This window comes from Suricata suricatta, chromosome 5, assembly GCF_006229205.1.
Source record: "Suricata suricatta isolate VVHF042 chromosome 5, meerkat_22Aug2017_6uvM2_HiC, whole genome shotgun sequence".
Classification (NCBI taxonomy): Eukaryota; Metazoa; Chordata; class Mammalia; order Carnivora; family Herpestidae; genus Suricata; species Suricata suricatta.
In genome coordinates this window covers 129,427,761-129,455,171 of record NC_043704.1, presented here as the reverse complement: position 1 = coordinate 129,455,171, position 27,411 = coordinate 129,427,761, and the positions used below count along the sequence as shown (strand labels likewise).

The 27,411-nt window shown below is 39.7% G+C and overlaps 1 protein-coding gene across 1 annotated transcript in view; it reads left to right on the top strand.

The window, feature by feature from the left end:
* Positions 1-9,985, top strand: part of LOC115292847 (collagen alpha-4(VI) chain-like) — a 105,090-nt gene extending 95,105 nt beyond the window's left edge. The window contains 3 exon segments of the mRNA XM_029940832.1: positions 280-376; positions 838-1,055; positions 9,329-9,985. Coding sequence (XP_029796692.1) covers positions 280-376; positions 838-1,055; positions 9,329-9,504 — 491 coding nt within the window. The 3' untranslated portion in view covers positions 9,505-9,985.
* The last annotated feature ends 17,426 nt before the right edge of the window (positions 9,986-27,411 follow it).

The following is a 27,411-nucleotide window of genomic DNA, read 5'->3' as shown; positions in this document are numbered from 1 at the left end:
TATATATATATATATATATATATATATATATATATATATATATATATGCTTTTCTTTCATTTTATGTCAGGGACTTTTGGGATTTTGTTTTGTTTGATTTTATTTTTACTTTTTATGCTTTTTGTTTTATTGCATGTTGGATTTTATCTTTTAAGTGTTATGTCTTAATGGATAACATTTTGTTTGCATGCTTTATTTTACTATATGCTCATGTTATTTTTAAATTTCATGTTATTTATGCTTGATTTGACTTGCTTTAATTTTTTATTTTGTTTTTAGGTGGAGCAAACCAGTACCCCTCTCCAGAGCTCATTAGACAATGTGGGGGCCCGAGCCGAGGGGACACTCTGCTACAATCAGCTAGGTCTCTCAGGAGGTAGGCTAAAGGCAGAGCTGAGGTTGTCTCACATCTCTGTGCCCTGCAGGAGACTCTGTCCCTAAAGAAAGGTCACAGACAATGCCAGTCCTTGACCTGACCCAAACCATGGGGGTGAGGATGGTTTTTTCTTATTTTAATGTTAAGAGTAATATAGGGCCAATATAAAAAATTTAAAGGGTCCATGAGTATATAAAAGCAAAAAAAAATAACAAATTATCCATTCCACTACACACACCCCCTCTCAGCCTCTCATACCATGTCTCAGAGGCAAAATTAATAATGCTCAGCATATTATTCTGATACTTGTCCAAACATGAAAACGTAGCTAATTAGATTCCAAAGTGATCAGGAAATGCTCAAACCTACAGTGTTTTGAGCCCACCAGTACCACCTGGGAACGGAACCTTCCTGTTCCTGCAGTTCAGTTTTGCAGTTTGAGATGGATTGTCTCTGTGCAGGTTGTCCAAGGGCCAGTCTGGCAGATCTGGCTTTGCTGATGATTTGGAAGCACTTGAAACAGGAGATTTTTTCCGAGAGGAGCATAGAAAAGCCACAGTAAAATCTATAACTCAGCAAGAAGCCCTAGAAAATTATGAGAAGAACAGACATGATGCTGAAGGACATGAAAAAGAAATGCCTGCAAAACAGAAACGAACAGGGAAAAAAAGAAATTCAGGTACTGCCTATGTAAAAACCAAATGACTACTTGCTCCTTATGTTGTTTTTATTTTTTTTTTAAATTTCTGTGCAGTGTTTGCGTGCAAATTTTGGCTTTTAATACACTTTTCTTTCAAATGCACAAATTCATGTATTCAACTAAGGATGTTAAGAAAACATACAAAGGCGAACTTTCCTCTCTGACTATGAAGTTGGAGCTGAACAGCAGTTCCTTCAGGGAGTGTTATGGAGACGGGCCCTATGAAGTGTTTACTTCATTGTCAGAACAGTCATCTGTTGCAGAAGTGGTGAACATATTCCTGACCTTGAAGGAAAGTAAAAGGTTCCTTCCTCTATGAGTGGCTACATATAAACTGACCAAGTTTAAGGAACATTTTGGATCCATCTAAAACAATAGAATAAGAGCATCAATTTTGATGACAGCAGTAGTAATGCAAAACCCATGTTACTTCTTCCCCATGGAATCAGCAAATTAAGCAAAACAGTGAACATACTGAAAAGAGATATAGGATGCTGTATAACTTTGAAATTTCAAAAAGGCAGGGAAAAGATAGCTGAAAGAGCTTTCTAATGAGTAGTGGGGTCTGTCCTGCTTAGATTAAATTAGAGATAATTGCCCAGACGTTTTGAATGTGCCCCAATCGTTCACCATTTGGGGCTACTAGCTAGGTGGCCATGGGAAAGTTATTTAATCCCTCTGCAGTTCAGTTTTCTGATCTGTAAAATGGGAATTATGTGAATATTTACTTCATAGGATTATTTTAAGAATAAAACTTGATAGGGGCACCTGGGTGGCTCAGTTGGTTGAGCGGCCAACTTCAGCTCAGGTCATGATCTCACAGTTCATGGGATTGAACCCTGAGTCAGGCTCTGTGCTGACAGCTCAGAGCCTGGAGCCTGCTTCTGATTCTGTGTCTCCCTCTCTCTCTGACCATCCCCTGCTCATGCTCTGTGTGTGTCTCTCTCTCAAAAATAAATAAATGTTAAAAAAAAATTTTAAAGAATAAAACTTGATAATTATGTGTTTGCCACATAGAGGGATACAAGTTAGCTATTAAGGTATCAGTGGTATGTCCTACCTCTTAGATTCTAACCCAAACACATGTCCAAAGAGAAATACCAAAGCCAGACTGATCTAAGAATTGGTGTTCCTGGCTTGGACAGCAACATTTCACCTCCTTATGCCAAACATTAAACATAGAGTTTATCTTGTTAGTTATTACATTTACAGTACATAATATTCTCAGGTAATCTAACTAAGGCAGTGATTTTCAGTCTTGGCTGTAAACTAGAACCACCTTAGAATCTAAAAATTCTGAATGCCTAGACCTCACTCCAGACCAATTCAGTCAGTCTCTGGGTGTGGAACTTACCCAGTGAGTCCACTGAGCAACCAAGTGTGAGAACTTCTGCTCTAAGGTTTTCTTTCTCTCACATTCAACAAAGCGAAAGAGTTGGAGGAGAGCTTACTGGTCATCGAATCCAATCCCATTCACAGCCAAACACCAAGGCTGGAAATTCCCCCAAATTTCCCACCCACCCTGTAACTTGGCTCTGGCCATTTCCTCTCCTGTTGCATTCCAGAGGCACTTTAAACCTTCACCACCTCCTCAAGCTCCTTCCCCCATGTCTCTTCCTCTAGCAGATGCCCATATTTTGTTTTATCTTTATTATTTTTTTGCTTTGAAAAGAAAGAAACATGGCTAGGTGCAACTTTCTGTGACTTCCCATATGGCTGGCTGCACACCTTCTCCTCCAGCTGTCCACTTAGAGAAAAGAGCAATTCCTTGTCTTCAAGCATGTTCCAAACTGTTGAGAGAGACCAAAGAGCTCTTTCGGGCTTTACTGACTTGGGCTCCTTGGGGACTGTTAACCTCTACCTTCCTCTTCAAATCTTATCTTCTCTCGTTTTCAGATATAGTGTTCTTATCTTGGTCTTGACTTCTTACTGGTCCATCCTGTGGTGCCGCAGTCTGGCTCCAGCAGGTCCAGGGCTTCCTGAAGGATGGACAATGTCGGCAAAAGAGAGAGTGAGAGAGCATTGGCGTTCTTTCTGATCACCAGGCAGGCATCTCTGCTCTGTTGGTTTTTGTGCCTTTATTTATAGATGAAGTGTTAACATGACATCAAAAAAGTGGAATTTTTTACTACAAATAATTCTCAGTGATAAAATGTTTTAAAAAGTGTATAGAAACAGGTTTAAAGAGGCATTTTTTTTGGTAGAACTACTCTAATTTCAGTGAGGTAGTTAATCTTTACAAATAATAGGATAACAGTGAATGCTTTTACATTCTCAGTAAAAAGCAGACAACATACACATTTGTTTAAACCAGTAGTAAATCTTACAACTAAGAAGATAGCAGCGTGTTCTCCGTGAGAAGCAGATAACAAACACGTTTGTTTATATCACTAATGCTAAGATTCAGGCATAGACTAGGCTAGGAGTCATTCTGTCTGGCTCACAAAAGGAAGAATGTATTTGCGCTGGTTAGTAAGTTAGTAAGTTGCTTGTGTCCACCTTGTTATTTGATGTTGAAGCACCATAAGGGCCCTAGATGTGCCGGCCTTTGTATATGAGTTTAAGTTTTAACTACTCTTACCCATCCTCATAACTGGTATCAGTGTAAGGGAAGGTATTTGTGGCACTAATTAGCAAAGGTATGGGCAGTAACTTATGTCCGGCTCTTGTTTGTTTCTTATTCCTAAGTTAGGCTCTTTATCGCCAGGCCAGAGTTAATAGTAAATCTTGTGTTCTTTAACCCCCTTAATTTTCTATGCCTTAAAGGCTCATTAGAAGAGCCTTTTGACAAAGATCTGCAGTGCTTTGTCTAAATTCCTCTTTGTAGAGGTGGGAATATGCTTCTTCCCATGAGGTATCTGTGTGGGGAATATCGGTCTGATTTGGAACATTGTGAGGCCTAATCAATAACAGCAGTCCCATTCCCAATATGAGCCAATAGTACAAGATACCAGTTTCGTTTCATGGTAGGAGCTGTGCAAACATTTGCCATTTCCCTGCTGTGACTGTGTTATCCAGTGAGGCCGAAGCGGCTCCCAGCAACTCATCTTTTCCCTGACCAGGTGCAATCATGCCTCAGGGACAGGGCAGGGGCACAAGCTGCTCTTGACACTGATCAGCAGAGCACTCCAAGTTTTGGTGCCCAGGCAGAAATGAAAGTTACAAGAGGGTAGATTTTGGTAGCTGTCTGGGGGCAAGAGACCATGCAAACTTGCCATACCCTCACCAGGAATTTTCACTCAACCGGTGAGTTCAGACAGCTCCCAGCCCTGTGGGGTCCTCCTCCCAGGTCCATCCTCATGGCGGGGGTGGGGGGAGCTCCAGGTTTTATGGAACCTGATGTTTATACAATGCCTACATTTAAGCTTCTCTTTACGAACACAAAATTATTATAATTAGGTACAAAGTGAGTATTTCTTTAGAAGAGGCTTATGCAGGTGAAGGGCCCAGAAGCTTAGGCTTAGTTAATTTCATGGTGAACCAGCAATACTCTCCCCCAGGGGCTGCAGTCAGCCCCCTGAGCACTTCTTGCACATGTACTGGGGTGAGCTTTCCTGCCATGACTTCAGCTCTCTCCTCTGTGCTCCAAATCCCTATCTTCTGCCTGTACTTTCTTGAGCTGCAGACCAATGTATTCATCTGCCCTCCACATTGCACAGTGGCACATACCCTCAGTCATCTCAAACAAATTTAATTAAATGAGCTGGACTTGTCTTTCCCATTCATACCTTCTCTGCCTCTGTTCCTTTACTAGAATGCACCACTATCAGCCCAGGAATGGAAAGTCAAAACCCAAACATTGGGGCACCTGGGTGGCTCAGTCGGTTAAGCATCTGACTTCGGCTCAGGTCATGATCTCATGATCTGTGGGTTTGGGCCCCACATTGGGCCCTGTACTGACAGCTCAGAGCCTGGCGCCTGCTTCAGATTCTGTCTCTCTCTCTCTCTGTCCCTTCCCTACTCGCACTCTGTCTCTCTCTCAAAAATAAAAAATAAACATAAAAATTTTTTTAAAAACCCCAAACATCATGCTGGTCATTCTCTTCTCGCCTCCCACCTCCAGCTGGTGACCAGATCTTGGTGTGACTTCCTCCTTGGCCTCTCTAAGGTCCATCCGCCTTTCCTGCATCTTCCTCTTGACACCTTGGCTTTCACTTCAAGTGTAACCATGGAGTTATCCATCTGGTCTCATTTCTTCTAATTTGTCTTGCTTCCAATTCCAATCTGAGCACGAAATTCATTTTCTGATGTTCCTTCCCATGTGGCCATGTCAATTCTCTTCTTCTGTATTTCCTCATCATTTAGAAGATAATGTGCCCATGCTTCAGTCAGGGGCACATGCCTCTGTGATGTGGTCACACCCCTGCCATGGTCCTCTGGGGCCTCATTGGCTGCCACTAACTTGCAGATGACTTGTGCCCTATTTGCCCCCGAGGCCCTGTTATTTATCCCAAGTCGCCATGGAGGTGCTCACGCTCACCTGCCTTTCTGCATCCTGTCTATGGTATCTACCTACACCACATGTACTCTCCTTCATTACTCAGGTCAAGTTTCACCTCTACTTAGAGTCTATTCTGGCCCCAGGGAGTATTACATTTTCATGGCCTCCTTTTTGTCCCTGTATCTTCAGCTAAATTCTGCCGTAACACCTGCATCCATTTATTGCACCTACTTATGAAGAATTAAGTGAGTGTCCTCTCTTTTCACAGAACAAGGTTGATCTTGGTATATTTTCAATGTCAGTGTATTCCCCAAAGAACACAAGTCTATATTTTGGTTCCCCCCCCCTTCAGGTAGGGCTACTTTATAAAACATATATATTAGGAGACAGACCCATACCTATCCAACAAACTTTTTTCTCTCCCCCTTTCTTCCCCTTCATTCTTGGATTTTATGGACCTGTTTCAGTAATGTTGATGTAGGATCTTTCTAAGAAGGCAAAAGTTAATTCTCATGATAAAAATATTGTAAATGTAAAATTGGGAGGCTAGCACTTATTGCTTGGGTGAATACTTATTACTCCCCCATGCCATGTCCTACTCATAAAATAAAACTGAAGACTCTGAGGCTCCCTGAATGTCAGGTTACAAAGAATACCTCAGAGATAAAGCATCAAGGATTTACTCACCTATAGGTGCACTGACCAACCACTAGCCACATTGGCTATTTAAATAATTTGGGGGCACCAGCTGTCTGCCGTGCTGAGAGCTCAGAGCCTGGAGCCTGCTTCAGATCCTGTGGCTCCCTCTCTCTCTGCCCCCCTCCCCCCGCTTGTGCTCTGTCCCTGTCTCTCTCTCAAAAATAAACATTAAAAATTTTATATAATTTGATATTAAATAAAACAAAAAAAATCAGTTCCTTAGTTGCAATAGCCACACTTCAAAAACTCAGTAGACACTGGGTATTTATGTGCAAAGATAGAACATTCCCCTTATTGCAGGAAGGTCTTCTGGATGGCGCTGTTCTAGAAGTATAATCTAGAAGCAGCAGCGCCTGTTTGTCTCCCAGACTAAAGGCAAAAGCCAAAGTTGGGGCTTTAAAGGCAAAAGCCAAAATGTCACTAAGAAAAGTGAATTATCTATTTATTTTTTTCTTCCAAGCTTTTCCTTAAATTCCAATTAATATACAGTGTAATAATAGTTTCAGGTATAGAATTTAGTGATTCAGCACTTACATACAATACCCAGTTTTCATCACAAGTGCCCTCCTTAATACCCATCACCCATTTAACCCATCCCCCCACCCATCTCCCCTCCAGCAACTCACAGAGTGTTCCCTATAGTTAAAAGTCTGTTTCTTGGTTTTCCTCTCTTTTTTTCCCTCTTTATGTTCGTTTGTTTCTTAAATTCCCCTTATGAGTGAAATCATATGGCATTTGTCTTTCTCTGACTTATTTCTCTTATTTCTCTGACTTATTTCACTTAGCACTCTAACTCCATCCATGTCATTGCAAATGGCAAGATTTCATTCTTTTTGATGGCTGAATAATATAATACTGTATATATATACATTCACACAGATTATCTATATATACACATACACCCACCACATTTTCTTTATCCATTCATCAGTCAATGAATATTTGAGTTCTCCATAATAGGGCTATTGTTGATAAAGCTGCTATAAACATCAGGGTGCATGTTCCTTTTCAAATCTGTATTTTTGTAGCCTTTGGGTAAATACCTAGCAGTGTAATTGCTGGGTTGTAGGGTAGTTCTATTTTTAACTTTTTAATGAACCTCCACACTGTTTTCCAGAGTGGCTGCACCAGTTTGCATGCCCACCAACAGTACAACAGGATTCCCCTTCCCCAGTATCCTCGCCAATATCTGTTGCTTCCTGTGTTGTTGATTTTAACCATTCTGATAGGTGTGAGGTGATATTTCATTGTAGTTTTTTTAAAGTTTATTTATTTATTTATTTGGGAGGTGGGGGGAGAGAGAGAGAGAATCCCAAGCATTGGACTGCACTGTACTTGCAGAGCCTAATGTGGGGCTTGAACTTGCCAGCTGTGAGATCATGACCTGAGCTGAAATCAAGAGTCAGACTCTTAACTGACTAAGCCACCCAGGCTCCTGTCTCATTATAGTTTTTGTTTGCATTATCCTGATGATGAGTGATGTTGAGTATCTTTTAATGTGTTTTTTCTCCATCTGTATGTCTTCTTTAGAAAAATGTCTGTTTATGTCTTTTGCACAGTTTTTAACTGGATTGTTTTTGGGGTATTGAATTTTATAAGTTCTTTGTATATTTTGGATACCAAACTTTTATCAGATATATCATTTGCAAGTATCTTTTCCCATTTCATAGGTTGCCTTTTAGTTTTGTTGATTGTTTCCTTCACCGTGCAGAAGCTTTTTATTTTGATGAAGTCCCACTAGTTTATTTTTGCTTTGTGAATGATTGGTTTAAACAAGTCCTTGGCTTGTTAAATTAGAGGATACCAGCTGATTACTGAGCCCCAAGTCTACTTACTTAATCGGCAGAGCACAGCCAAAAGTTCACCACTGGGATGTTTTCCTGTTGGCTCCAACAGGTTTTGGAGAAGCATTTGCTCTGGTTTCTTCTCCTGGATAATTTCCATGATCAAATCTTTACCCACTAAGAATATATTTCTTTCGCTTGGGTCAGCCCATCTGGTCACTCCTTCAGGAATCTAGTCTGTGATGATTATACCAATGGGAGGTGTCTTCTAAGGAACAGACAATGAACTTTAGCCTCTTGCTTTCTAAAGACATTATATTCTTTATTTTCTGGTGCCTTGGAAGGCCCAGGGAAAACTATCTGGAGGATACCATTATTCTTTGCTATATGGTTGAACTCAGACAAGAATATTTTCGGGTGACATCAAGTGTATCAAAGGAAATTGGTTCTCACTGGAAGGCAGAAGTTACATATGTGGAGAAACTAGCATCTGATTTAAAATTCAGGGCACCTCAGGGCGCCTAGGTGGCTCAGTCGGTTAAGCCTCCGACTTCAGCTCAGGTCAGATCTCACATTCGTGGGTTCGAGCCCCGCATCAGGCTCTGTGCTGACAGCTAGCCAGAGCCTGGAGCCTGCTTCCACTTCTGTGTCTCCTTCTCTCTCTGCCCCTCCCCCTCTCATGCTCTGACTCTCTCTGTATCAAAAATAAATAAAACATTAAAAAAATAAAAAAAATAAAATTCAGGGCACCTCAGATCTTGCTGTCTGTAATTTGTTGATCTTAGTACTATTTTTATTCTCCAGAAACATCATGTTTTTCTTATAATAAATATCTTAGCTTCCTGGGCAAGTGTCAGAATATATAATAATAATAAATAAGCTGCATTTTTGCTAGGCCATTAGAAGGCTGGTAGGGTTTGGGATTAGGTAAGGGATTAATATGGTTTGAAAAAGAGAGAAATGAGTATAATAAGCAAATGAGGAATTTCTTGGTATCAGAAAGCTTTATTCATTCGTTCACTCATTTATGCATTGTCTAGTATGCCTTCCATATGCTAGCTACTGTACAAAATAATAGTTATAACTGCATTGCACTTTTCATGTATGTTCTGTGCCACCTTATAAAAATACTTGTGATGTGGGTTTTTAAAAATTATGTTTGAAGAAATTGAGGCTCACAGAGGATAAGTTCAGGATAAGCTCAGGCTCACACAGCCAGTTGGTGGTGAGGGTAGGATTCATTCCCAGTCTTTGTCTCCAAACCATTGTTCCTTTGCTGTCATGCTCATGCAGGAAATTCAGCTCTCTCTGCATTTGTTTTGGTGCAGGCCCTTGTTCCCTGGATCGAATGGAAGGTGAGTGTCAGAACTACACCCTGAAATGGTATTATGACAAGGAGAAGCAGGCCTGCCAACAGTTCTGGTATGGCGGCTGCGGGGGCAACGCGAACCGGTTCCAAACCAAGGAGGAGTGTGAGGCGCGGTGTGTCCCAACAGCCCTATAGGGCAGAATCTTATTGCAGTTGCTTCTGTTTTCATAGCTGATGAAAATGAGATGACCTTTCCTAAGACAGTTCCACACAGCTTTTAAATTATGTAGCTCACTTTACAAACTTGTAGGTTGGATTCCTAACACCCTGGATTTTTTCCTACCAGCGAGGACTTGGGCCAGATGATTTGTCACTTGAGAAGGACTGCATTCTGGTAGTTAAAACACTAACTGAAAGTTTCCTGCACATCTTTTAAAGGACTTAGAACTGAATGAAAAAGGAACTTGAACTAGACCTGTAACATTACTTAAAAAAAATTTTTTTTGGCTCTGTAACAAAAGAAAACTCAATGGAAGCAGTGCGTTGAAACTTAAATTCGTATTTGTCACTAAGAGAACATGGAAGTGTTAGTCCAAGTGGGGGTCTGGAAATTTTTAATGCGATATTTAATCCTTGCTACTCAGTGAAAAAAATAAAGGTATTTTGATTAAGTCACTTGGTGTGAAACTGTGATACCTGCTTATTGCAATCTGTGTTATATTTGTGACATAGCAGATGATGGAGAGAAAGCAGTGAGTTTGCTATGGGACTGAACCTTCGTCATCAATTACAGTGACTCTTATGCTTTGAAACTTGGTGCCTCAACAATTAAAGCTGATGTTTTTAATGCAAATATGAAATAAAGGGTCTAGGTTCATCCTGGATGAAAAGGTTTTCCATATAGATAGTGAGGAAAATTATGATTTTGTGAGCTCTTCCTCTGGCTTCATAGCTCAATCCCGCAGGCTTCTAACTTGGGCCCAGGTTCAGGGCAGAAATGGACACTACATGAAATTCTAGAGTTGCTGTATATTGAGGGTGCCTGATGTGGGGACTTGGGAGGGTCATGTATGAATCAAGCTTGGGCTGCCATAGAAGAATACCGCACAGTGGGTGACTTAAACATTAGAAACTTACTTCTCATAGTTCTGGAAGTCCAGACTAGACTGGAAGTCTAAGACCAAAGTGTGGACAATTTGAAAAAAGAAGAGAGATTGCGGGTTTGAGAAAGCTGTCTTCTCACTCTGCCCTCAAATAATCTTTCCTCTGTGGAGAGAGAGAGAGAAGGAAGGAGGAAGCAGGGAAGGGAGGGAAGGAGGATGGTGGGGGAGAGAGAGAGAAGGAGAGAGAGAGGGAGAGTTCTCTAGTGTCTCTTCTTACAAGGACACTAATTCCATAGAATTAGAAACCTACCCTTATCTCATTTAACCTTAATTACTTCCTAAAGGCAGTATCTCCAAATGCAGTCACATTGGGGGTTAGGACTTCAGCAAATGAATTTTTAGGTGACATAAACATTTGGTCTATAATGGATCACAAGCAGCTGGTAGTTGCCCCCAGGGACCCGGAGAGGAGCTTGCTCTCTGGCAAGTTCCTAGTTCAATAGAATCCTATTTGTTCCTCCTCTCAGCCCAATGACAAAAAAGATGGGATAGGAACAAGTTTTATATAAAATAATCACAGAAACATTAAAGTTTTTACTCTATTTTTATGACAATTATTTTTATCTCATCACAAAAGGATAACTATGTGTTCATGGCAGCAAATTTGTAAAACACAGAAAGGCACATGGGAAAAATAAAGATCACTTATAATCTTTTCTCCCAAAGGTAATCATTTTGGTATAATCTAGAAATGCCTGATATATTATCTTTTTTTCTTTTCCTTAACATACTTTGTGGTAACCGATTTTGGCTAATGCATTTTCATGATGGGAATGAAAGCCGATGTTCCATCTTATTTGAAAGAGCTGCTCATTGTGATGGTGTGTGTATGGATTTCTCTCTTAGACAAAACATTAGCTGCCTGGGCATAAAGGGGTTGAGCATATCTATCCTGAGAATGGTATGTGATTTGAGCTGTGATCTATTTTCCACTTCTTATTCCCACCCTGCCTTTCCAGTGTCTAGAAATTGAGAACCCAAAGGCAAAGATTCAATGTAAGGGGAATGTCGGGAGGAGTCATTCAGGTGTTGGTTGTACCCATCCTTGGAGCACTTATAAGGTCCACCTGCAGTCCTTGCATTTAAAAGATGGTGGTATTTTGTGAATGCTGTAATAAAGTGGTCTAATTTCATTTTTCTACATGTTGCTGTCCAGCTCTCCCAACACCATCTGTTGAAGAGGCTGTCTTTTTTCCATTGGATACTCTTTCCTGCTTTGTCAAATATTAATTGGCCATATACTTGTGGGTCCAGTTCTGGGTTCTCTATTATATTCCATTGGCCCATGTGTCTGTTTTTGTGCCAATACCATACCGTCTTGATGATAAAGGATCTGAATGTGAGACAGGAAACTATAGAAACCCTAGAGGAGAAAGCAGGAAATAGCCTCCTAGACCTCAATCGCAGCAATATCCTCCTCAACACATTCCCAGAGGCAAGGGAATTAAGAACAAAACTGAACTACTGGGACCTCATCAAGATAGAAAACTTCTGCAATGCAAAGGAAACAATCAAAAAAACTAACAGGCAACCGATAGAATGGGAAAAGATAGTGGCAAATGGCATATCAGATAAAGGGCTAGAATCCAAAATATACAAGAAGCTCACTAAACTCCATACCCGAAAAATGAATAATCCAGTGAAGAAATGGGCAGAAGACCTGAATAGACACTTCTCCAAAGAGGACATCCATATGGCCAACGGGTACATGAAACGATGCTCAGCATCACTCATCATCAGGGAAATACAAATCTAAACCACCTCACACTGGTCAGAGTCACTAAAATGAACAAATCAAGAGAATATAGATGCTGGTGAGGATGTGGAGAAATGGGCACCCTCCTACACGGTGGGAATGTAAACTGATGCAGCTGCTCTGGAAAACAGTGTGGAGGCTCCTCAAAAAACTATCGATAGAACTCCCCTATGACACAGAAATAGCACTGCTAGGGATCTACCAAAAGGATACAGAAGGGCTGATGCATAGGAACACATGCACCCCAATGTTCACAGCAGCACTGTCAACAATAGCCAAATCATGGAAAGAGCCTAAATGTCCATCACCTGATGATGGATCAAGAAGATGTGGTATATATATATACAATGGAATACTACATGGCAATGAGAAAGAATGAAATCTGGCCATTTGTAGCAAAGTGGATGGACCTCGAGGGTGTCATGCTGAGTGAAATAAGTCAGGCAGAGGACAGATACCATATGTTTGCACTCATAGGTCTAACAGGACAAACCTAACAGAGGACCATAGGGAGGGGAAGGGGGAAAGAGAGCTGGGGAGAGTGAGGGACATGAATCATGAGAGACTATTGAATACTGAAAATGAACTGTGGACTGAATGGGGAGGGCGGGAGGGGGTGATGGTCATGATGGGGGGCACTTGTGGGGAGAAGCACTGGGTGTTATATGGAAACCAATTTGACAATAAAACTATTACAAAAAAATAAATAAAAGATGGTGGCATAACCCTTCCTTGGAGCTCCTCTGACCCAAGCAGAAAGTTTACTTAAAAATCTGTAAGAGAAGAGAGTAGAAAAAACCACAAGAGACTCTTAATGATAGAGAACAAACTAAAGTTGATGGAGGGAGGTGGGTAGAAGATGAGTTAGCTGGTGAGGGGTATAAGGAGGGTACTTGTTGTGATGAGCACTAGGTATTGTATGTAAGTGATGAATCACTGAATTCTACTTCTGAAGTCAATATTGCACTGTATGTTAACTAAATGTAAATTTAAAAAATGTTTTTAAAAACGCCACGAGATTGACAATCTGGCCAAGGACTGTGATCTATCGTTCTAGATAGTATGCAATTTATAAGACACTTTCCAACATTATTTCATATATTTACCTACTCCTACCACTAAATATTGAATGTTGGCATTGTTCTTTATAATTTTCCCCTGTTCTTCTCATTCTCAGAAAGGTGAAGCACCCTGAACCAGGCACCAAACAGAAACTGGCTTTGAATTCCTTTTGATACCCAGAACAATTCTCCTTTGGCTCTACTCCATTGTTCTAAAACATTAGCTGCCACTGAAGGTCAGAGAATTCTGAAGGTCAGAGCCCAAGGTGGGGTGGGGAGGAGGATAGACTGAGACAGAGGAGTTTGACTTTGCTGTCAGATGCTCCCTTCCCAGCCCTGGGAGTGCTGGTCTAGCCCACGTCTGGGAGAGGAAGCAGTAGGAATGGGCTGAAAGAAAAGCTGAACTGTGAGGCAAGGAGTCTTAAGGACAAGTCTTAGGAGCTGAAAGTCTGGTCAGAATTGCCTCAAGGTGTGCAGAATTGGCTGGGCCCGTATCTCTGCCTCCATTAGCCATTGGAAGTGGGGTGCCCCAGGAAGGGCACGCTCATGGGGGAGGCAGCTCTGAAAGGGCCCAGCTGAGGGCTGTCTGCTGACCATTCCCCCAGTAGCTGGGGCAACCTCCCTCTGTTGAGGGGCTTCCTGGGGGGTGCATCTGTGTCACAGTGCCTTTACAGGGAATGTCCTCGGGCATCATTTCCAAATTTCCAAAGCCTCCCAAATCCAATAGGATACACACAGAAGCATTAGTACAGCATCCAAGGTCTCAGAGATTGGGTCTTGGCACCAGCCTCACCGATGGTGACAATTGTTCTGTCCCTCCAAGTTTTCACTTGAGCAATACTAAATAGAACCCATATAGGTTTCTGGAAATTCTACATCCCATTTATCCATGCTGTTGCCTTTGGTAGTATTTCTGTGGGTAGTGCCCTTTTAATTCTTTTGTTTGAAAAATATTTCATAGAAATCTACTATGCACCAGATCCATTACCTGTATCAAAATCCAGCTCAGTTCTCATGGCCTCTGTGAAAACTCCTCTGATTATCCCTTTTCAAGAAAGAATTAGTCATTACCTCCCATAGAATGGGTTGGATTCACTTCTCTTTTTGCATTTTTTCCACATGTTTATATAATTTGCCTATTGGTCTCCTTAGACTGTGAGTTTTTTCACCATGGAATTTCCTGCCCTGCACAGGGCCCAAATGATTTTCTTTCAGTCCTGATTTTGTAACTATCTGTTTTCAAAGACTATTAGAAATGAACCCTTCATTTTCCAATAATGCTTGATTCATTCCATATCTCTTGCTCTAGAAAATTTCTCTGCTTTGTAGATGTTCTGCATTTGTTCCAGATGCCAGGACCTCAGTGCCCCATCAGCCACGTGGAAAAAGTTTTGTATGTTTTTAATTTCTTCCTTGGATCAGTCATCATCACTCTGTACCATTTTGGGGATATTGGTTTTTCTGATGAAGGAATTAAGATTAGAAAGGTCAAGTGAAATCACATCTCATGCAATGAATCATTTGGTAGCCTAAAATTAGAATAATTTTTTGTTATTCAATTTTATTAAAATTTTGTGAAACTTCATTAAATTTTGCCATCTTGATAACTCATGCTGAAATATCCCTTTGGGATTTGAGTAGTTCCAGAGGTATGTTTTCAGTGTAGCTGGGGATTTATAATTGGGATTATGGTGTTATGGGAAATACCAAGACTGGGGCACTGGAATTCAGTATCTTATTCCCTCTGTGATTTCCCTCGTGACTTATGTAACTCACTTCATTTTTCTGGACCTTGGTCTCTTCTGGCGGAGGAGACGGGATGAGAACATCTCTGGTCCCCTCTAGTCTCTCTAAATTCTGCACACAAACTAAATTGTTCTTTCTTTAGCTCATCTCTTACCTTAGTCACCTAAAAGAAACAAGCCCAGCTTAGGACAAAAGAACCAGCCAGTTGAGTCCAACACAAATTATCGACCCACAGAATAATGAGCTGCATAAATGATTGTTGTCTCAGAACACTAAGTTGGGGGGTGATTATAAGTTGAAAGTTATGGCTGAGCTGGCTTCTGTATCTATAGCCGGCCACCAGTCTGTTGATTAGATCGCTGGCTTAGGGTCTCTTCCTAATGATAAAACAATTATATATTTGTGGACATCTAATAATATAGCCTTAAAATACATAAAACACCAAGGCAGTTAGGTTAGAGAAAGCTTTAGAAGCAGAAGAATGGGAAAGGAAGAAGTAATATAATCTCTGTAGAAGATATGAATATGTGTCTGGAAAAATAAAAGTATCTAAGAGAACAGCAGTATTATAGATAGAGACGTTCTATCAGCCTGAATCTTGCAGTGATCAGGAACAACTTAGTGTGAAGGATACAAAATATGGCTGAGAAAGAAACCTTTGTTGCTGTAAACCACTGAGATATAGGGGGTGTTACTGCAGCATGACCGAACCTATTCCCAGGAATAGATAGAGAGCAATGGGGACTCACAAACATGGCTCTAGGGAGCGAAAATTAGAATTATTCTAATAGAAAATAGAACTGATTCTGGAATTTTCTATTACAAATACAAGTATCCCAAACCAGGAATTTCAGTCTCATGTGTATCCCTTGAAAACTCATGTGCACCATCACCAGGATACATACACATTAATGTGCACTATTCGCAGCACCAAGTTCAGACCCCAAGCCATGACCAACCCATATGTCCATTAATAATAAAATGGGTGAGCATACTGTGGAAATTAAAACAGGGTGTACAACAATGGAAAGGAATTACTTAAACTGAATTAAGATTCGGCAACATGACTGAATCTAACCAAAAATATTTTCGAGAGAAAAAAATATGCACTGAAGGGGATTCATTTCATCTAAGCTTCAAAAATAGGCAAAATTAAGTTATATTGTTTTACCTCTGTGATGAGACTAGGAAGAAAAAAAAAAGATGCAGTTACCGTTGAAGTCAGGATGACAATGTGGTACAGGCTGCGATGCGACACCCACACCCCGTTTTAGGAATGGAGAATTCCTTCCTCCAGCTGCTGTGAGTGCTGCTGGTTGGGGCCCCTCAGAGGCCAGCCTTCACTGGAGATTTCTTCAGTTGAAGAAAAATTCACATCCTGCCATGGGCAGATGTATCCAGTGAGTGATTAGTATTAAATTTAAATTATAAAGGCCAGCCCTACCACTTGGGACACTAACAGGGCCATCCCAGCTCTGAGCTGTCTCTGGGTCAGCTGAGAACCTCTTTGGGCTCCACAGCACAACTATTCTCTCTGACTAATTGGATTTTCCTCCCTTCCTTTCCACAGGTGTTGGTCTCAAGAACACTCCCTTGTAAATAACCTATGTGTTAAGTTCTGTTTCAGAGCCTTTTTCCTAGGGTCCCTAGCCTGTCATCCTTTTGCAAAGGGAGGTGCCTGGGACTGGGAAGCAGAACATGGATGCCAGTTATGTTCGTCTCCTACCAGAGTTCTATCTTCACAGGCATTTACTTTACATGTATTCCTTAAAGTGTACATTTCCATTTTGTGCCACTGATTTATGTTTTATGCACCACACTACTCCGGAAATTCCTTAGAAATAAAAAGGCAGAACATGTGAGCTAATGTTATCTGCATATAACTCTTGATTCAGGGGAGTAGAACATGTCCTATGTTGGTCTGAGTTCATGTCTTTCTTTGGAACTCCACTATGCATGTATGAGTGGGCACATTGTAAAAGCATGATTTTTCATTCATCAGAAGATGGCAATAACGGCAGAATGCCTTCTGTTAGGAAAAGAAATAGACTGGGCTGGGGTTTGATTTCTTAATCACTTTCCTTAGGGAAAAATAAAGAGTTGTCAGATGTTCAGTCTTATTTTAATCTCCAGATCCTTTGAAATACCTTGGTTTTTTATTTTAATTTTAGTACGATTAATGTACAGTGTTATATTACTTTCAGATGTAAAATATAGTGATTCAACAGTTCTATATTAGTGCTTATCAATATAAGTGTACTCTTTTTTTTTTTTTTAATTTGTTTAGTTTGAGAGAGAGAGCACAGTCGGGGAAGGGGCACAGACAGAGGGAGAGAGAGAATCCCAAGCAGGCTGTGCGCTGCCAGCACAGAGCCCGATGTGGGGCTCAAACTCATAAACTGTGAGTTCATGACCTGAAGCTGCCTTTGGACACTTAACCAACTGAGCCACCCAGGTGCCCAATGTAAGTGTACTCTTAATCCTCTTCACCTATTTCACCCATCCCTCCCCCCACACCTCCCCTCTGGTAACCATCAGTTTGTTCTCTATAGCTGAGTCTGGTTTTTTTGTTTGTATCCTTTTTTTTTGTTTTTTATTTACTAAATTCCACATATGTGTGGAATCACATGGTATTTGTCATTCTCTAACTTACTGTACCCTCTAGCTCCACCCATGTTATTATAAATGGCAAGATTTCATTCTTTTTATGGCTGAGTGATATTCCATTGTATGTATGTTCTTTATCCATTCATCTATTGATGGGTGCTTGAGTTACTTCCATAATTTGACTATTGTAAATAATGCTTCAATAAACATAGGGGTGCCTATATCTTTTTAATTAGTGTTTTGGGGGTGGTAGAATTACTGGATCATATGGTAATTCTATTTTAAATTTTTTGGAACTTCCATACTGTTTTCTACAGTGGCTGCACCAGTTTGCATCCCCACCGACAGTGCATGAGGTTTTTCGTTTTTCCACATCTTTGCCAATACTTGTTTCCTGTGTTGTTGATTTTAGCCATTTTGACAGGAGTGAGGTGATATTATGGTTTTGATTTGCATTTCCCTGATGAGTGTCTTTTCACATCTGCTGACCATCTAGATACCTTCTTTGGAGAAATGTCAGTTTATGTCTTCTGTCCATCTTAATGGGATTCTTATTATTATTTTGGTGTTGAGTTGTATAAGTTATTTATGTATTTTGGATACTGACCCCTAATCAGATATATCATTTGCAAATATTTTCTCCCATTTAATAGATTGTCTTAATTTTGACTCTTAGAACTGGACAAAACTTAGAAAGAAACCTATAAGGAGAGATGTAAGAAGTAATATTGATTTATACAAAGAAAAATTTACTGAACACGTACTTATCTTAGTTTTTATATAAGAACACTTCTATTAGCTTGGGATATAGAAGTGAGGAATAAAGAAATAAATTCTTGCTCTCATCTGCTCATGTAGTTACCTTTTATTTTTATTTAAATTATTTTTTAAATTTTAGAAACAGTGTGAGTCGGGGAGAGGGGCAGAGGGAGGGAGAGAGAGAGAGAAAGAGAAAGAGAGAGAGAGAATCCTAAGCAGGCTCTGCACTGGGATGTGGGCTCGATCCCACAACATTGGGATCATGACCTGAGTTGAAATTAAGAGTTGGATGCTCAACCAACTGAGCCACCTGGGCACCCTACTTTTTTTTCTTTTTGGTATGTGGTGAGAGCACTTGAAATATACCCTTGTAGCACATTTCCAGTATACAATATAGAATCATTAACTAGAGTCATCATGCTATACATTACATCTCTAAATACTCATCCTACATAATTGCAACTTTGTACCCCTTAATCAACATCTCCACATTTCTGCCACCTCCCTGAACCTGCTAACCACTCTTATGCTCCCTGTTTCCACGTATTTGACTTTTTTTTTTAAGATTCCACATATAAGTGAGATCATACAGTATTTTTCTTTCCATATCTGAATTATTTCCCTAGTGTAATATCTTCCAAGTTCATCCATGTTGTTGCAAATGGCAGGGTAACCATTTTTTAAGACCTAGTAATATCACATTATATATATGTACCATAATTTCTTTATTCATCTGTCAGAGGACACTTGGGTTGTTTTCACATCTTGGCCATTGTGAATAATGCTGTAGTGAATGTGGGAGCACAGATATCTCCAAGGTACTGATTTCAATTTTTTTTTTTTTGGATAAACACCCAGAAGTGAGATTGCTGGATCATATAAGAGTTCTATATGAGAGTTCTAGAAACCTCCATACTATTTTCCATAATGATTATGCCAATTTACATTCCCACCAACAGTGTACAAGTAGTTCCCCTTTCTCCACATCCTCACCAATATGTGTTACCTTTTTTAAATAATAGCCATCCAAGTGTGAACTGATATCTCATTGTGGTTTCGATTAGCATTTCCCTGATGATTCGTGATGTTCAGCGCCTTTTCATGTACCTATGGCCATTTGTATATCTTCTTAAGAAATGCCTACTCAGGTACTTTGCTCATTTTTTCAATCTGGTTGTTTGCTTTCTTTCTATTGAGTTGTAGAAGTTCCTTATATATTTTTTATATTAACCCCTTATTGGACAGATGGTTTGCAGATATTTTCTCCCATCCCATAGGTTCCTTTTTCATTCTGTCAATTGTTTCCTTTACTGTGCAGAGCTTTTTGGTTTGAGGTTGTCCTTCTTTTTTACTTTTGTTTTTGTTGCCTAAGCCTTGGGGGTCACATTGAAAAAACCATTGCTGATCAGCAGGACGACAGAGCACTTGACCCTGGCCTTTGTCTCCTCACACTACCACCAAGCAACAACAATTAGGCAACTATCCACAAAAAATAACTGGAAGAGCTCAAGTTCCATTAAGAATTTGCTGTATTGCAGTGTGGCAAAAAATGAATAACTGAATAAAAAAGATCACTGGGGAGATTGTCTTAGTTGAGACATTTGGAGATGACTAGGATGAAGAAGAGGAGAGGGGGCTGTCACAATCAGCTGTGCAGCAGGTGCTACTAGCTGCCATCTCCCTTGTGGCCTGCTCTGCAGAGGGACCCCTCCTGCCTTTGTCACTGAGGACGTCACAGGCCCCACAGCAGTATTAGTTTCACTAGAGCTTTCATAGCAGAGGACCCCATAATGCTCACTGGCATGGACCCCAACAGTCTGCTCCACAGAGTTCACCAACACCTTTTGCCACAGACGTACCAACAGACATAGCTGCCATGGACCCCTCAGAAGAAAGATGCTGCAGGGCACGTTTCAGGAGGAGCTGCTGTTGTGTTGCCCTGGAACTCGGACTTCCTTCCCCCCGAGCCATAGCAGCTCTACATGTAGCTGCATTTCAGACACTGGCTCTGTGTGCATCTGCCCTGCAGACCCTGACTTAATGGCTGCTGTGTGTACACCCACATCTCAGGTACCAGAGGCACTGATAATGTAGGCAAACCAGCACCTCAGATTCTCAAATGCTATCTCTCCATCTATATCTTTGCTCTAGAACCTGGCTCTGTGGCCACATGGTGCCACCTGTGCCTCAAGCACCCAAGTCATCATACTGTAGGCTAGCCAGTTGTCCTGGTCCTGCCCTGCCACTGTTGCCCTGTGAATGCCCATACTCCACATCTCAAGTCTACAGTTGTGCCACAAGCACCCACACCTGAGGCACTGGAGCCACTACGACTGAAGGCTAGCCAGTGCCCCAGACCTTGGAGCAGCTGTCACTCTGTGAGCATGAGTGCCCCTGACTCCAGCTCAGTGGCTATTCAGTAGGCACAAATGCATCAGACACTAGTGCTGCCACCATCATGAGGGAACCCATATGCTTGACCCAGCACCAAGCGAGATCCCCTTTGCTGTGACATCTCTTATAGGACAAAAAGAGATCAAGTGTTCCCTGGTGGCCATTACCACTGAAGACCTTTACTGCAGACTTTACTACAGCTACAGACATCTTGGTTGAAGCCTTGATTGTTGAGAACCCCTACAGTCTTTTCCAGGACTAACCTCAGCTGAGAGATTTGCACAGAGACTATGCCCCTAGAGATTCCCCAAATCTGAAACCACCACATTCTACCCAGCTGGCACCCTAGCACCCACCTGCAGGTGAAACATTTGTATGCCTGATAGAGGTGATTGCTCAAACAAATGTTCAGACAGCAAGGCTACAAAAAAAACATGAAAAATCAAGGAAACATGACACCACCAAAGGAACATATTTTTCTAGTAACTGACACCAAGGAAAAATAGCTCTAGGTATTGTTTGACAAATAATTCAAAATAATTTCTTTTAGGGAAGCTCAGCAAATTACAGGAGAACACAGATAGACAACTCAGTATCAGGAAAACAATATATGAATAAAATGACACGTTCAACAAAAGGATAGAATGAGAAAAACAAATTCTAGAGCTGAAGTATATAATGAACAAAAGATTTGAAAATGCAGTAGAGAGCACCACAGCAAACTTGATCAAACAGAAAGTAAGAATCGGATCTGGAAGATAGGTCATTTGAAAAGTATCCAGTCAAAGAATAAAAAAGAATGAAAAAGAGTAAAAGCAAGCTAATGTGAATTATAGGACACCACCAACTAAGACAATGTTTGCATTGTGGAAATTTCAGGAGAAGGAGAGGAAAAAAGGAGCAGAAAGATTATTAAAGAAATAATGGCTGAAAATTTCCTAAATCTGAAGAGACATATGAACATTTAGGCACACGAAGCTCAGAAGTCCCCAGGCAGATTTAACACAAAGAGGACCTCATTGAGACACATTATAACAAAACTGTCAAATATCAAAGAGAGGCCCTATTCACAATGAGTAAGTCAAAGAAAAAAAATCATAAGAGAAATAAAAGAACACCTTGAAACAAATGAAAATGGAATTGTAACATACCAAAACTTATGAAACATAGTAAAAGGAGTTCTAAGAGGAAAGTTTATAGTAATAAATTTCTATAGTAATAAAAAAAACAATCTCAACTAAATAACCTAACTCTGTATCTCAAGGAAATTAAAAAAAGAACAAACTAAGCTTAAAATTAGTAGAGGGAAGGAAATAACAAGAGCAGAGATCAATGAAATAGAGACTAGAAAGACAGTCAAAAAGATCAACAAAAGAAAGAGCTCGTTTTCTAAAAGGATAAACAAAATTGTCAAACATTTAGCTGGACTAAGAAAAAAGAGGACACACAAATAAATAAAATCAGAAATGAAAGAGATAATTGATACCACATAAATATAATGGATCATAAGAGATCAGTGTGAACAATTATTTGCCCCCAAAATAGAATAACTTAGAAAAGATACATTCCTGGAAACATACAGGTCACCAAGACTGAATCATGAAAAACTAGAAAATCTGAACAGATCAATAATGAGTAAGAAGATGGAATCAATAGTCAAAAATCTCCCAACAAAGAAAAGCCCATGTTTTTTGTTGGTCTCAGCCTATCTGTAGTGATTCTATGGGCTAGAAATACATAGGGCACTCACCTGGACTGGTACCAGGTCTGGAAAGCCTCCACAGACATTTCCTTGACCAGAACTAATGTTATGGTTGCACTGGCCCTTCAGGTTCTTATTGTGATTGTAAGATGCACCTCAGCAACAACTGTCTGGAAACTTGAAAAAATAAAAGATTTATTACAGGTCCTGGAGGGCCCGTAGTATGCCCTGGGTTGTGGGTAGATAGTGAAAGTGTGGTCCTGGGTTCTGCATTTATTAAGGTTACAGGAGGGGTGCCTAGGGTTTCACAGGCTCACTCACTACTGGTGAATTTAAAACAGAAGGGCAGAATTAAGTCACAGGAAGGGAAATGCAGGGTCACTCAAATGGTCAGATGTGTCAAATGGTCAGTTACCCCAGACTCGCATGGGTAAGGCAACCTGGCTCTTTAACTTGTGTTTAGCAATATGTTTATTTGAGATGGATGTCTTTGAAATGGATGTCTCTGCAATGAGAAGATTAATGTTCAAACTTATATTAAAATAAAAAAAGCTGATTGTCATGCAATTACAACATATCCCAGAACCAGATGGCTTTAGTGACTAATTCCATCAAACATTTAAAGAATTAACACGATCCTTTTCATACTTCTTAAAAAATTGACCAGGAGGGAATACTTCCAACCTCATTTTATGAAACTAAAATTACCCTGTTACTAAACCCAGATAAATACACTAAAGAATAGAAAATGGCAGGCCAATATTTCTGAGGAATATAGATGCAAAAATCCTCAACAAAATTCAACAGCACATTAAAAGGATAATATATCACAATGAAGTGAGATTCATCTCTGGGATGCAAGGATGGTTTAACATATGCAAATCAATCAGTGTGATACGCTACATTAACAGAAAAAAGGATAAAATTGATCACCTCAATAGATGCAGAAAAAGCATTTGACAAAACTCAATATCCTTTTATGATAGAAACTTATCAAATTGGATATAGAAGGCATGTGTGTCAACATAATAAAAAACATATATGACAAGCCCACAGCTGACATCATACTCAATGGTGAAAGGGTGAGAACTTTTCCTCTAAGATGAGGCATAAGACAGTGGTGTCCACTCTTCTAACTCCTATTCAACACAGTACTGGAAGTCCTAGACAGAAGCAATTAGGAAAAGAAAAGGGAAATAAAAAACATCCAAATCAGGAAAGAAGAAATCAAATGGCCTCTCTGTAGATGATGTTCTCTTATATTTGGAAAACCCTATAGACGCCACCAAAAAAGTGCTATAATAATAAACAAATTCAGTAAAGTTGAAGGATACAAAATGAACATACAAAAATCAATTGCATTTTATTTATGAACAGCAAACTATTTGAAAGAGAAATTAGGAGAGCAGTCACATTTACAATTTCATCAAAAAGAAGAAAATACTTAGGCATAAATTTAAGGAGGTAAAAGACTAGTGCACTGAAAATTAGAAGACATTGATGAAGGAAACTGAATTCGACACAAATAAATAGAAAGATATCACATATTCTTAGATTGGAAGACCTCAATCTACAATCTACAGATGTAGCTTTATCTGTTTATCAATGGACAGATGAATTGGGGATTTCCAGCTTTTAGTCAGTAGATACATTTTAAGACTGATACTAAAGACATTATTACATGGACGCTTATCAGACAGATGCCACCAGCAGAGGACCCTAACAGTATACAATTATTGAATGTAAGTTTTGACTGCATTGTTTTGGCAAATGTTGATAAGTAAATTCACTACTAGCAATGAGATTACTGCAGCCAAAGAGAATGTGTCTTTAAGTTTGGATAGATCTTGCCAATAGCCCTGCAAACTTAAATTCCTTTCTGTGAAATGAGAATGCCCACTTCCTCATACATTTATGAAATACATTATGAAACTACAAAACCAGCACCAGTTTCATCAAATTTCAAAATTTTGATGAATCCAATATATTAAAAATGGCAACTTGTTTTTATTAAGCTTCTTTAATTATGAATATGTTGGTCACCTTTTTTAGGAGGCTATTTTGATTTCTGGGTTTTCTTCAACAACTGGCAGTTTATAGCCTTTAAGTCAAATTTTCTACAGAGTTCGTTATCTTTTCTTATTGATATTAGAATCTTTTTGAAAATAAATAAAATTATTTGTCATATGTATGACTGATATCTTTTATCATTTGCCATTAGTTTTTAGACCTTGTTATATATATAAAGATAGAGAGTGTGAGTTTTCAAATTTTAGGTAGCCTTTTTGCAATCATTTCCTTGTGTTTCCTCCTTTTCTGTATTTTCTGTGTCTTTTCTTCTTTATTAAAAAAATAAAACAAAATTATAGAATGATGTTTGCAATGATCACTTCTCTTAACAGCAGCAGCTCCCCACAGTCTGGCCCTCCCTAGGACTCTTCCAACACTGGCAGTGGGAAGAAACTCTCCAAGTTGGGAAAACACCTGACAAACAAAACAAACTTTGTCCCTTGAGTACTGACTTCTTTTCTTACTGCCTTTTTTTCTCACTGCCACCATCACCTTGTCTCTTTGGATTTCAACTTTTCCAACCCTACTCTACCCTACAGTCTGGAACCCTGAAAGCCCAATTTCTCAGATTCCCTTGTAGCCAGAGAGGCTGTGTGACTCAGAAGTACATAGGAGCCTCTTGGTGTTGCCTTTCAGCTTCCTTGTTCTTTTTTACCTACAATGTGGATATGAGGACCAGAGGCAGACGCCTTTGCTAGAAACGGCAGAAAATTGGAAAAAGTCTGGGTTCTTCTTATAAACATTAGAACTACACACTGTCAACCGCCTATACTAGACTTCTTATCATGTGATTACCAATTCCTTATTTATTTGATTATGTTTATCAGGCTTTCTAGAAGCAGCAACCAAACAGGACCCTACTTGATACAAAGGCATTTAAAACTCCCCCTTTAAATCTCTAGTTCAAGTAGACAAATCCCTCATCTCTTGTGCTTTAGTCAAGACTCATTAGGATTTAAGTGACAGAAGTGAAACTCAAAATGAGTTAAGACCATAAAAATTCATTGGCTCAGGCAAACTTTTGAAGAAGCAGATACGGTTGGGTTTTGGGAACCAGAGACTCAAATTGTGATTAAGTTTCATATTTGTATCTTTAATTCTAATTCTTTCTGTGGGTCAGTTCTGGTTTGTCATACAAGTTCTTTCTAAAAGTCTTGAACCATCATCCCAATAGCTTCTTGGTCACATCTTTCCAGCTCAACCACCAAAAAATAAGGATCCTCTTCTTGTTTTGTGATATTAGCACACTTGCCACAGAGCACTGGGAACTTTCTCATCCCCTTGTTGGCTGTCATCCAAAATCTACGAGAAAACCTCTTCTACTTTGACACTCTGAGTCTGAATAGTCAAAATTAAAGTCTCCCCTGTATGCTACTTTGTAGCCACTACTTGGTTTAGATTTCCTGTCAGGAAGACTTCTACTCTCCAGCTGATTCATGTAAGAGGATAGCTTTTATCTTGAAATCTTGTTAGAAAATCTTAATAAAATACCAACATCCTTATCACTGCAGCCTACATACCTAGTAGGAGGAGATGAGCAAAGCATGTCATTATCTCATGTGTCTCTCCCCATTCCTCTTCCAAATCATGTGACAATATACTTTTCTAAGGAAAACTGTAAAAGAAAACTCGAACCATTTGTCATAAAGAAACTAAGGCTCAAGGGGACTAGGAAGAGTTATATGAGTCACAGTGTGGTTTTTGGATTTAAGTTGGATTCAGAATAATGAAAAAAAATGTTGGGTTTTAAGAATTTCACCACTCACACATACAGAGCAAGGCCAACTTAGAAAAACAAAGTTTCACTACAAATTTACGATATTTATGAGATAAGTATATTTATGCAAAGGGAGATGGTAGAAGTTAGATGGTAGAACAGAATCATTAAAGCCATTTTTCTTTTCCTCTGTGAAACAACAAAAAAAAACAACAACAGAAATTATAGGATAAGAAAATCCCAAACCATCATCCGTAAAGAAAAACTGCCAAATGCAGGGAAATCTAGATAATTCTATTTTATTTTATTTATTTATTTTTTAATGTTTATTTCTTTTTGAGAGAGAAAGAGCACAAAGCAGGCTCCAGGTTCTGACCTGTAAGTACAGAGCCCAAGACAGGGCTCAAACCTATGAATTGTGAGATCATAACCTGAGCCAATGTTGGATGCTTAACCTACTGAGCCACCCAGGTACCCCAACATAATTCTATTTGAGATGATAACCTATGTGTCTTCTATTACTCCTGATACCCCCTTTCTGCTTTCTGCCTCTCTAGCATTTATCGCTTTTATATATATATAATTTACACCAAAGAACAGCATGAGTGTTTTCTTGTCCGCTGTCCCTTCCCACTTTCCCTCAATAATATACATTCTACAAGGGCAGGGCGTTGCTTGTTTTGTTCACTGATACATTTCAAAGGCTTAGAATAGTGCCTGGAAATGGTGAACACTCAGTAAATATTTGTTGAATGAATGAAGATGCTTTTGCAGATGCTAGAAGTACATAGAATTCTCCATGAATATATGGTATAATGAGATTACCAACTGGCAATCCTTGATCTTAGAGCGGGTGGTTTGCCAGTGTTTCCTTGAACTCCATTTAATACTAAGTAGTAGAAAGACTTTTCAGGCTCACAGAGGAATAGCAGACATGCCGACTTATGAGAAGCACACTGGAGAGCCAGTGTAAGGAGAAATGTGGGAGGACAAGGTCATGTAAAGAGAAGGAGAAACAAAATCAATACGTGAACATTCTGTGGTATTGGCCTCACCAAGAGCTGCCACATTTGGCTCCTGAGACAAAGGAGAAAAGCCCCAGTGCAGAAAGTTGGAGGGAGCTTTTT